The 13,022-nt window shown below is 38.8% G+C and overlaps 2 protein-coding genes across 2 annotated transcripts in view; both read left to right on the top strand.

Annotated features, from left to right (window-relative positions):
- The window catches only part of LOC127868399 (ubiquitin conjugation factor E4 A-like), a 155,250-nt gene that overhangs the window by 67,470 nt on the left and 74,758 nt on the right, over window positions 1-13,022 (top strand). The window lies entirely within an intron of this gene.
- Window positions 1-13,022, top strand: part of LOC127868408 (maternal embryonic leucine zipper kinase-like) — a 66,431-nt gene that overhangs the window by 44,447 nt on the left and 8,962 nt on the right. The window contains exons 3-10 of the mRNA XM_052410176.1: window positions 2,061-2,146; window positions 2,301-2,417; window positions 2,768-2,980; window positions 3,303-3,395; window positions 6,390-6,488; window positions 10,864-11,031; window positions 11,413-11,496; window positions 12,696-12,809. Of these exons, the coding sequence (XP_052266136.1) occupies window positions 2,061-2,146; window positions 2,301-2,417; window positions 2,768-2,980; window positions 3,303-3,395; window positions 6,390-6,488; window positions 10,864-11,031; window positions 11,413-11,496; window positions 12,696-12,809 (974 nt within the window). The remainder of the gene's footprint in view (window positions 1-2,060; window positions 2,147-2,300; window positions 2,418-2,767; window positions 2,981-3,302; window positions 3,396-6,389; window positions 6,489-10,863; window positions 11,032-11,412; window positions 11,497-12,695; window positions 12,810-13,022) is intronic.

Raw genomic sequence — 13,022 nt, 5'->3', positions numbered from 1 at the left:
CTTGTTGGTTTTTGTCAGGTTTGTTTGTTTTTTGTTATTAATTGTGTCTGTGTCCAAACAGGATACCAACTTTGCTTTATTGACACTGGGCTCGACAGGTATCTAGTTCTGAAGTTCATGTCATGTGTGTGTATAGGTAAATGGAGATATATTTTATACATATTAACTGTCTATACATGTTGTAAATAGGATTTATACCGAGTCTGTAGAAGAAATACGACATTCAATTTCAATATTTGTTTGACTTTCCCTAGGTGTTGTTTAGCTCAACTTTTCAAAGAAAATGAGAGCTATTGTACCCACCACGGCATTTGCTGTGGTCAAATTTTTATAAATCAGAAATAACTTTGGGAAAATGTTATTTGTATTTGTCAATGTTAGTTTTTCACTGCAAAAGCTTAAATTACGAAACTTCAATGTACTGAAAAGTAAGTGTGATCTGAGATTATACTCTGTAATAACTTGAACATATTGAAAATTAACGTGTGATCTGAGCAAATATGTGACAAGTATTCAGAAAAGTTGACCAGCGCTGTCCTCTGGCAGCCCTCCTTTTTAATTGTTTTATTTTGTTCCATTTTGTTCTGCTGCAGTGAAATCCATTTGCAAACATAGTTATTTATTTGGATGAAAAGACACACAGTGATATAGACACAGAAGTCTGAAAAACACACAATGTATCTTTCGTTAGAAACAAAAATGAAAAGACCCACAATACGATTTTGATAGTCCCACAAAATATAAGACACACAATGTATCATTCGTGGGTCCGTCCGTCCGTCGTCCACATTTGGTTTGTAAACACTCTAGAGGCCACATTTCATGTCCGATCTTCATGAAACTTGGTCAGAAGATTTGTCCCAATGATATCTCGATCAAGTTCGAAACTGGGTCATGCTGGGTCAAAAACTAGGTCACTAGGTCAAAAAAAAGAAAAACCTTGTTAACACTGTAGAAGTCACATGTCATGCCCAATCTTCATGTAACTTTGTCAAAATGTTTGCCTTAATGATATGTTGGTCGAGTTCAAAAGTGGTTCCAGTCTGTTGAAAAACATGGCCGTCAGTGGGCGGGGCAGTTTTCCTTATTTGGCTATAGAGAAACCTTGTAAACACTCTAGAAGTCACAATTTTTGCCCAATCATCATGAAAGGTGGTCAAAACATTGGTTTTATTGATATCTCGAACGAGTTCGAAAATGGTCCAGATCGGTGAAAAAACATGGCCGCCAGTGGGCGGTGCATTTTTCTCTATATGTATATAGTGAAAACATGTGAACACTCTAGAAGTCACATTTTTGGCCCAATTTTCATGAAATTTGGTCAGAACATTTGTTTCCTTGAAATGAGAGTTGAGTTCGAAAATTCGAAAATGGTTCTGGTCAGTTGAATAACATGGCAGCCGGGGGGGGGGGGGGGGGGGGGCAGTTTTCTTAAATTTTTATAGTTAAAAAAGCTTGTGAACACTCTAAAAGTCACAATTTTTGCCCAATCATCTTGAAACTTGGTACAAAGATTGGTTTTATATATAATTATTGCCCTTAGATTGTCCAAATTTTCATTATATTATACAAAATCCTTGTAAACACTCTAGAGGTCACAATTTTGTTTCAGATTTTATGAATCTTGGTCATAATATTTATTTTTGTAAGCAAAGTTTGATATTTGGTATAGGGGGGGTCAACTCAAAATATAGGTCACCAGGTCAAATCTTACAAAAACAAAAACACTCCATATGCCAGAGTTTTGGTTCAATAATGATGAAACTTGACCAGGATGTTTGTCTGGACAATATCTAGGTCAAGTTTGATGTTTGGTAAAGATTGAATGAACCGACTCCTCTCAGGTGAGCGAACTAGGGCCATCTTGGCCCTCTTGTTTTATAAATTTTCATCCACTCCTACTTTACTTTACCTTGTGGTCGCTATATTAAGGTACATACGGGTAATACTAGAACAGAAGAATAGCGGAGCAAGCTATCTTTGGACATCCTTTGTAAATCTTCGCCCACTTTCTTCCTCCTTGATATAATAAACATGTAAAATGTTATGTGGTTTTTCAGGTGGTTTCGCCAAGGTGAAATTAGCTTACCATGCATTGACAGGAGAGAAAGTTGCTATCAAAATCATGGACAAACGCTCTCTTGGAGTGAGTTGAAAGGATTTTTGAATTTTGTTTAAATCTTGATTACAATTTAGTGTTACACTTTTTGTGTGAGTACACTTTAACATAATGCGTTTGTGATATTCGCTGTTAAAGAGCAGAACATTGTTTATAAACAATTGCCAACCCTTTATTTCAGGAGGACCTGCCGAGAGTGAAGACTGAGATTGCAGCCATGAAGGCACTGTGCCATCAGCACATATGTAAGCTGTACCAAGTCATAGAGACCACTGATAGATTCTACATGATCCTTGAGGTGAGCACAGTCAGGCAACCGGACAGTGCAGGTATTGCCATATCTTTAAATGTAATGTTCTTTAAGGGGAAGAGTATGTAATGAAAAAAGATACTTAATATATCTATAATCCCTGATGCCAACACTGTATGTTTCTGTTATGTGCTTTGTATTTTATCATACTAAATTTACAGGTTTTCCTGGTATTTTTGTCACACAATATGGGAAGAGGTTTTATAATCAAATATGAAATTGTAATGTTTTTATGGCATAAAATTTTGTCTTTAATTGTTAGAAAGTGAAAGTTAAAAGCATAAAAATGTATATGATTTATTTTGAAAGACTAAAGCTGGCTCCCTGTATTTTGCTAGTACTGCCCAGAGGGAGAGTTGTTTGACTACATTGTGGCCAAAGACAAGCTAGGGGAGGAGGAGGCGCGGATCTTCTTCCGCCAGATAGTGGCCGCTGTGGGCTACATACACAACCAGGGGTACGCTCACCGCGACCTCAAACCTGAGAATCTCCTGCTAGATGAGGAACAGAATCTCAAACTCATAGACTTTGGGCTCTGTGCTAAGCCAAAGGCATGCTCTTGTAATTCTTGCATTAACATGAACAAGTAAAATGAGGCATTTGAACAATTAAAACACATTTACTTATTTAATTCAAATTAAACAATATGAAATTTGGCAAAATAATTGAATTTCATCAAGTAAAATTCTGAACAAAAATCAAAATGTGTATATACGTATTTATTTTACGTTACATAGTCATGAGTTAAAATATCCAAAATATAACAATATAAAGTTAGGTTAACATCACATGTAGGAGAAATGGACTTGATATTGACAGTTTGAAAGCAAACACTGAAGAACTAAGTTTGTTTCCTCACTAACTGCATTCCAGGGAGGAATGGAGAACCATTTGTATACATGTTGTGGCAGTCCGGCCTATGCAGCCCCAGAGTTGATCTCAGGCAAGGAGTACCTTGGGGCAGAGGTGAGTGGGTTACCATGGATATCAGTGAACACTTTATATGCATTTTGATATGTACATCAATTTCCCCAACACTCCTGTTTTTAGGTAATTTTGACAAAACTCGGGATATTTGGATTTATTTCTTTTAAATATGGCACATGATACATACTAAATTGGTTTGGAGACTATCAATTTTAACTAATTCAGTTTCATATAGACTTGGAAAACATGTTTTTTAATGAAATACAAAGAATTTAAAATGGTGTAAATCATATAATAGAGGAACGCTTACACACATTGGACGGATAACGGGTGTCAAATCACCTTAATAGCTGCTTCTAACAAACTTATTTTCCACATAACAATCACCTTAAGAATACTCCAGTAACATTGACTTGTTACAGTTTATACTAGCAAGTGTTATTGAATATATTGAATAATTGACAACAGAGATGTTTTATCCAGAGATTTTAAAATCATTTGAAGATTTTATTGAGCTTTAATCAATAGAAAACATCATTAAATACCAAGAACTTCCACTATTTAATAAAGTTTTTTGTCTGTCAGCAACCATTTTATGTACAAAGTTAGTAAAGCAAGAAAGTACGGTATCTCAAAGAAATCATGAATTGCTCTAGCCTGCAGGTATGCAAAAAACTTATTTTGTATGATCATAATTGTTATAGCTTTGGCGTGCATTATTGTCACATGATCAGTGTCCATTTTTGACTGCACAATTCACGTTAATTTTCATAAGATTGTGCACATTTTCAGCATGAGCAAAATAATTTGCGCGCTCAATATCCAGGAGTACTTTATAAGATCACAGCAATATCAAATTTGCCGAAAAATTTGATAGCCAAAATTTCCACCCTTCTTTTAGTTTTCTAGAATAGACACTACATGATATGCTTCTTGTCCCCTACCGGTTTCATCGGAGAAGACTTATGGTTTGCGCTCTGTAAGTCTGTCTGTCTGTCACACTTTTCTGGATCCTGCGATAACTTTAAAAGTTCTTCATATTTTTTCATGAAACTTGAAACATGGATAGATGGCAATATGGACATTATGCACGTCATTTCATTTTATTCCAACATAAAAAATTATGGTTGCTATGGCAACAAATATATGAAAAAAATTCTGACAATGGAGCTGCTAGGGGACATATATCTTGTTCCCTATTAAATGTGAACTGCACTGATAATTATAGTGGAAATGTATTATGCATATTTGGGAATAAAGTGTTTCTAACATTAAAAATGAAAAAATCAAGATGCAACCAAGCAACAATATGAATTGGAATTTTAGCTCGGCTGTTTTCGGAGAAAACCCGAGCTATTGTCATAGCCAGCTCGTTGTCCGCCGTAGGCGTCGTGCTAAAACCTTAACGTTGGCCATAACTTTTTAAATATTGAAGATAGCAACTTGATATTTGGCATGCATGTGTATCTCATGGAGCTGCACATTTTGAGTGGTAAAATTTCAAGGTGAACATCATCCTTCAAGGTCTAGGGTCGAAAAAACAAAGTCAAGGGAAGTTATAAGTTTTATATGGACATAGTTATCTGACCTGCCCATGTATATAATTTTGTTAAATAAATCAAAGCGGCGCAGTAGGCGGCATTGTGTTTCTGACAAACACATTGTGTTAAAAGGTCAACGTCAAGGTCATCCTTCAAGGTCTACGGTAAAAAATACACATTTAAGGGAAGTAATAAGCTTTAAAGGGAGATAATTATTCAATATTGAACATAGCCACTTTATATATTTGGCATGCATGTGTATCTCATGGAGCTGCACATTTTGAGTGGTGAATCTACAGTCACGGTAGTGGCTTTTAATTATTTGCTACTAAAAATAAAGATTTGTTAGAGACAATTATTTTCAAGGGAAGTAATTTATATAATTATAAATCTCATATTATATATTTCCTTACCAAGAATTGAAGTTCTTTTCACAGTTACTGTACAGATTTATTATTTTGATTATTTATAACTCAAATGATTGATTTGTCAAAGTTTTTTTTTAATGATATAACTATCGTTTCTTTCATGTACTTAGTTGTTAATAGTATTGTTCATTACATACCTGTGGACTTATGTCCATAGATACATGATGAACTCTGGTTATGATCTCTTTGATAAACCACAGGCCTTTTTTGTCAGTGATGTCTGACTTGGCCATTTTTAACTGTCTACAGACAGTTGATGAAAATGCAAAGGGACACAACCTGTTTCAATAATGCTGTATGCTGTTTATTCTCATGTTTCTACCCCTTGTGAAGTTTAATGATAATGTTATACAAGCTCATTGTGTTAAAAACACCTGTGCCCTTTTGCTCAGGTATTCTGTTCCTCATACTTTATGTTATTTTGGAATATTTGAAGAAGATATTTTGCAAATTCCTATTGAAAGCTTTTATGGAAATGCTGATTTGATGTTTTGTGATGGCAAATACAGACTTTGAATGGGCTGGAGTGCATTTTAAATCATAAGTCTTACATGGTGCATAGCCTTTTGAAAATTGTACAGCCCAGCAATCAGATAATTTAAGTTGTTATGTTTTTCAAAAATTTGAAATGACTGCTTGAATTACACCCCCAGATTAATTGGGTACTATGCAAAGTCTGTTCCTAGTCTATTCTTGCAAATGTCTGTGCCTATTTTAGAATTGAATTTTTGTAAAATGTGCATATGATAAGGAATGCTGTGTTTAAAGCCTTAAAAATACTGATCTGTCTCATCTAAATTTAAACTGTTTCTATTGTTAGATGTTAAAGCTGTCATATTTCGTTGTGTCTGCTTGTCTTTCAGACTGACATGGAGTATGGGAATTCTTGTCTTGTCTTTCAGGCTGACATATGGAGTATGGTAATTCTTCTCTTGTCTTTCAGACTGACATGGAGTATGGGAATTCTTGTCTTGTCTTTCAGGCTGACATATGGAGTATGTGAATTCTTCTCTTGTCTTTCAGGCTGACATATGGAGTATGGGAATTCTTCTCTTGTTTTTCAGGCTGACATATGGAGTATGGGAATTCTTCTCTATGCCCTATTGTGTGGTTACCTACCATTTGACGATGAAAATATTCCTCATTTATATAAAAAGATACAGGTATGACTTATTGGTTGTTTTGGTAAGGTCTGTTAAACTTGGTAAATGACATGTCGAACTTGGTCAATGACATTTGCATTTTTACTGCTGGATCAGGGGTGTGATTTTTCCGCGGATTGAGTTGTCCCGGGGGTTACTTCTGAGATTCGCATAAATTTGTTTTAAAAAATGTGGGGGAGAGGTGGTACCACGGATTCCGCGGATTTATTTCATAAGCGGCCCGAAATATCCATGGCCCGCAAAATCTCTCCGCATTTTACACTGGTAGATTCTGCCAAAACATTTTTAAAACGAGCGATATAATTGGCTGTCGTTTCCCAATCTTACAATTAAAATCGGTTTCTTAAAATGTGTTTGGTATTTCTAAGCTGATTTGTTTGCAAATGGCGCCGTTGTTTAGTGAAAATTAAGATTATTGAAAAGACAAATAGCAATTGAATTAACGACTGAAATCATATAGTTTGATAGGAATAATGAAATGTGTTTGTCAACAAAAAGACTATGTTTTAGATACAAGCAACACACATTGTGTTTAGAAATGTGCACAGTGAACTTGTGTCACGGAAACCAGTGTTTGCAAATTGGAGTTCAGTCTATTCGCCAAGTAAAACAATTTAGAAGAGTATCGTTTGAACATGGAAATAGACAAACATGATTTGATTTATATGTTAGTGGATCTGTGTATAATCAGATTCATATGCATATTCTGCTTTAGTATGTTTGTCACGCTGTTCAGTTAACTGAAATAGCATTGAACTGAAGATGTGAAATGCAAGATATTGAAAGGTAAACAAATTAAATATATTAATTTAACTCAGTATAATACATCATTAACACAAGAAGAACACTCAAGTGTGTTTGTTTATATTTAGTCCATTTACAGTAATTCAATACATTGAAAAACTGCTGCTATATCACAATAAATACTGTTTACTTTGCATCGTCAGTATGTTAAATGTGAAGTTTAACAAGTTTTTATAAAGAAATATTGTTATGAAGTTCAAGAAGTTGTTTACTTTAATGTCTGTTTTAAGGGTTGTCATTGCGTTACGCCCGCCATTTGCGTAGTCAAAATCAGTCAACAGAATTTTCCTTCCCTCTGACTTTGCCTCAATCACACCCCTGTGGATGAAGATGATACAAATCCAAACATACTCGTACTAGTAACAGTAAGAAGATGTTTGTTTGCAGCAGGTATGCAGGTATACATTGTCCAGTGACCTTGCTGATTCTGATCCTTTCATTAGGGGGGGAGGGGGTACCCATTGAGTAAGTTCCTCAGCCCAAGGCTGCACTGAGTTAACAGTCTTTAAGGGGGGGGGGGGGGGGGGGGGGGGGGGGGGGGGGGTACCCATTGAGTAAGTTCCTCAGCCCAAGGCTGCACTGAGTTAACAGTCTATAAGGGGGGGGGGGGGGGGTACCCATTGAGTAAGTTCCTCAGCCCAAGGCTGCACTGAGTTAACAGTCTATAAGGGGGGGGGGGGTACCCATTGAGTAAGTTCCTCAGCCCAAGGCTGCACTGAGTTAACAGTCTATAAGGGGGGGGGGGGGGGGGGTACCCATTGAGTAAGTTCCTCAGCCCAAGGCTGCACTGAGTTAACAGTCTATAAGGGGGGGGGGGGGGGTACCCATTGAGTAAGTTCCTCAGCCCAAGGCTGCACTGAGTTAACAGTCTAAAAGGGGGGGGGGGGGGTACCCATTGAGTAAGTTCCTCAGCCCAAGGCTGCACTGAGTTAACAGTCTATAAGGGGGGGGGGGGGGGTACCCATTGAGTAAGTTCCTCAGCCCAAGGCTGCACTGAGTTAACAGTCTATAAGGGGGGGGGGGGTACCCATTGAGTAAGTTCCTCAGCCCAAGGTTGCACTGAGTTAACAGTCTATAAGGGGGGGGGGGGGGGGTACCCATTGAGTAAGTTCCTCAGCCCAAGGCTGCACTGAGTTAACAGTCTATAAGGGGGGGTACCCATTGAGTAAGTTCCTCAGCCCAAGGCTGCACTGAGTTAACAGTCTATAAGGGGGGGGTACCCATTGAGTAAGTTCCTCAGCCCAAGGCTGCACTGAGTTAACAGTCTATAAGGGGGGGGTACCCATTGAGTAAGTTCCTCAGCCCAAGGCTGCACTGAGTTAACAGTCTATAAGGGGGGGGGGGGGGGTACCCATTGAGTAAGTTCCTCAGCCCAGGGCTGCACTGAGTTAACAGTCTATAAGGGGGGGGGGGGGGGTACCCATTGAGTAAGTTCCTCAGCCCAAGGCTGCACTGAGTTAACAGTCTATAAGGGGGGGGGGGGGGGTACCCATTGAGTAAGTTCCTCAGCCCAAGGCTGCACTGAGTTAACAGTCTATAAGGGGGGGGGTGGTACCCATTGAGTAAGTTCCTCAGCCCAGGGCTGCACTGAGTTAACAGTCTATAAGGGGGGGGGGGGGGTACCCATTGAGTAAGTTCCTCAGCCCAAGGCTGCACTGAGTTAACAGTCTATAAGGGGGGGGGGGGGGTACCCATTGAGTAAGTTCCTCAGCCCAAGGCTGCACTGAGTTAACAGTCTATAAGGGGGGGGGGGGGGGGGGGGGTACCCATTGAGTAAGTTCCTCAGCCCAAGGCTGCACTGAGTTAACAGTCTATAAGGGGGGGGGGGGGGGGGGTACCCATTGAGTAAGTTCCTCAGCCCAAGGTTGCACTGAGTTAACAGTCTATAAGGGGGGGGGGGTACCCATTGAGTAAGTTCCTCAGCCCAAGGCTGCACTGAGTTAACAGTCTATAAGGGGGGGTACCCATTGAGTAAGTTCCTCAGCCCAAGGCTGCACTGAGTTAACAGTCTATAAGGGGGGGGGGGGGGGTACCCATTGAGTAAGTTCCTCAGCCCAAGGCTGCACTGAGTTAACAGTCTATAAGGGGGGGGGGGGTACCCATTGAGTAAGTTCCTCAGCCCAAGGCTGCACTGAGTTAACAGTCTATAAGGGGGGGGGGGGGTACCCATTGAGTAAGTTCCTCAGCCCAAGGCTGCACTGAGTTAACAGTCTATAAGGGTGGGGGGGTACCCATTGAGTAAGTTCCTCAGCCCAAGGCTGCACTGAGTTAACAGTCTATAAGGGGGGGTGTACCCATTGAGTAAGTTCCTCAGCCCAAGGCTGCACTGAGTTAACAGTCTATAAGGGGGGGGGGGGGGATACCCATTGAGTAAGTTCCTCAGCCCAAGGCTGCACTGAGTTAACAGTCTATAAGGGGGGGGGGGGGGTACCCATTGAGTAAGTTCCTCAGCCCAAGGCTGCACTGAGTTAACAGTCTATAAGGGGGGGGTACCCATTGAGTAAGTTCCTCAGCCCAAGGCTGCACTGAGTTAACAGTCTATAAGGGGGGGGTACCCATTGAGTAAGTTCCTCAGCCCAAGGCTGCACTGAGTTAACAGTGAGTTAACAGTCTACAACAGACTCATTTATCACTGCCAAAACAAGTGTTTGTTGTTATTAGTAATTGTTCACACTGTGCATACTAATGTTATGTCAGTTGTCAGTACAACACGAAATTTCTGCAGTACTTCAGGAATATTTTTTTGCTTCTAGATAGCATCTTCATATATCAGATAAATGATTTCAAAGACAAACATATTTGACTTAACTTTCTTGTATAATTGCTTTTATGACAAAATTTTAACTGCGGTAGCAGCAATAACAACACCACTGTCCGCCATTGTTGTTAATGTTTGTGTCGGGTAATTTCGCAGCATTACAATTAAATCGATCATGAAAAATCAAAGATCTGACACCATAAAAAGCAACAATCAATTTAGTTTGTGTTATATAAAATAATGGGATTTTGAGACACAAAAAATAATAAATATCTACATGTCACTGTTGGCCTGTGTGTACCATGTATACATGACACTGTTGCCTGTGTGTACCATATATAAATGTCACTTTTGGCCTATGTGTACCATGTATACATGTCACTGTTGGCCTGTGTGTACCATGTATACATGTCACTTTTGACCTGTGTGTACCATATACATGTCACTTTTGGCCTGTGTGTATCATGTATACATGTCACTGTTAGTCTGCGTGTACCATATATACATGCCACTTTTGGCCTGTGTGTACCATGTATGCATGTCACTGTTGGCCTGTGTGTACCATATATACATGTCACTGTTGGCCTGCGTGTACCATAAATTAAAAAACAAAAGAAACATGAAACAAAGTTTCGATATGTATCACATTGTTTATTAATAGAAGTTAAAAGAAATATACGGGCCTTTATGGAATGAAATTATTAAATGATAATTTTAAAGGTTTTACCAGTATCTAAAGTCTCAAGCAAACCTTATATTTGCCTGTGTGTACCATGTATACATGACACTGTTGCCTGTGTGTTGCCCATGTAGAGTGGACGGTATGAGACCCCAGCATGGCTGAGCCAGGAGTCCAAGGAGTTGATAGCTAGCATGCTCCAGGTTGACCCTAAACGGCGCATCACAGTTGGGCAGCTTATCTCACATCCCTGGCTACTCAAGGGCTTTGACATCAGCGTAGAGTGGCATTCAAAGTATAGGGTGAGAGCTTAACGAAAACCAGATTGGTAGTATTTGAAAAAATTTATAATTACAATTGTCTTAGATTGGCCTTATTGAATTATGATGATGCAGGTAATTAATCAAGCAATCATGGATGTTTGTTGTTTTGCGAATTAGTCACACATTTGGAGTAAATTCATGTTGTTTTTTCTGTTAAACAGCTTGTATGCTGACTGGAAGCTATAAGGTAACTGTTCCTGACTAGACCACTTTCTTTGCAAGGATTTCACATGGAATGTGTTTCCTTAACGCATATTTCCTTAAAAAAGTTATTAAGTAGCATACAAATAAATTGGAAATTCCCCTTCCTAGTTCAGCATGGGGGGTTACACATAACCATATCTCACTGTGTGATTTCAGTGGAAGGTGGATGAGGACTGCATCACAGAGCTGGCAGTACATTATGGGAAAACCAAACAGGATATGGAGGCGGATGTACAGGAGGTACAACTGGCCTGAAATAAAAAAACAGTGTGTTTTTTATTTGTTGATTCCCCACAGTTATTTTCAGGATTCTGTTTCATTTTTTAGCTACAAATGGGCTTTTACCCTCATTGCTATGTATTACTTATTATTGGCCTAGTTCCCTCAAACCATATTGCACATCACTGGTTGATAATTGCATAAAGGCAAGCATCCAGTGATCATAAACCTTTTAATTATGTTACATATTAATTGAAAACAGGTAGTTTTTTCTTCATATTTTGGATTGTTTGCAAGTCAAATACACTGCAATTCCAATATATCGCGGTTGAAGGGGTCCAAAGATAGCGACTGTGATATATCCGGCGCGCGAAATAAATTGTCAGGTTATTCATGCATGTATATGTATGCATTAGGATAGTTTGGCAATCCCAAAACACTCTATTTACCTACCTTATTGAATTATGTGTTATATCGCTTTGGTATAATACAAAACATGATTTCATGTACGTATTTTCAAATGCGTATAATTAAATTTGTAATCCGAAAACCATTTCCAAGTTTTATTGTTCAAGAAAGCATGCACAAATAAGACCCATGTACAATATGACGTCATACATTCTCGTGGAAAGCATGGGCTTTAATAGTAGTGCATTTTGACAAACTGAGAGATCTTTACCCCTAAATTATAAGCAAGTAGTTTACACTGTATCTAACACGCAAATATTGTTGAGATAGGTCAGTATTGACTAGTGACATTTACAGTTATAATTGTTAACACCTTCAGGTGTGGACTGGTGTGTTTCGGCAGTTCAAAGCAAATTCAATTAAGAATGGTAACACCCGAAATGACCTGTGATGTTTGGCAAGTGGGGTTATTGTTTATCGCAGTACACAAGTGTGAAAGTGATGTACAATGAAAGCAAACAATCTGGACAAAACTGGATTATACAGAAAATTAAAGTGGGTGAAAAGGGTGAAATACTAGCTTGAAACGGCTTTTTAATCTCTGCAAATTATCAGATTAAAAAATGTCATTTGGGGATTATGCTCGTCAGATATTTGGGAGCCATAGCCGATTCGCAATAAATTGGACAATGCGATATAACGGACCGTGATATATTGGAGTTGCAGTGTAGTACCAACCAATTGAGAATTCTCCAAAACCACTGCCTGTCCCTTGATTGCCTACTCATTGAGCATCCGTCTGTGTGTCTTAGTGGCAGTTTGATTACCTGACGGCGACCTACTTTCTTCTTCTGGAGAAGAAAATGAAGGGCCGACCTGTGAGGCTGATACAGCAGCAACTAAAGCAGACTCAGGACACACCCAGGGTTTGTACACACACTTGTATGTAAAAAAGCAGGACCTTCTTTGAAAAGAGTATCATAAAACATATTGCATAGCTTGCTGCAAACCAAGAGAGAATGTGTCTTCTAATTAATTACCAATATTGTATAGGCATACACAAAACATATTCTTTAAACTGGTTATTTGTTATGCAGTCAATATTGTATTAAGCGACCAATCAAGAGAGTAACCAAGTT

Source organism: Dreissena polymorpha, chromosome 2, assembly GCF_020536995.1.
Source record: "Dreissena polymorpha isolate Duluth1 chromosome 2, UMN_Dpol_1.0, whole genome shotgun sequence".
Lineage (NCBI taxonomy): Eukaryota > Metazoa > Mollusca > Bivalvia > Myida > Dreissenidae > Dreissena > Dreissena polymorpha.
The sequence above is the reverse complement of the archived record's forward strand: the minus strand, read 5'-3'. Positions and strand labels throughout refer to the sequence as shown.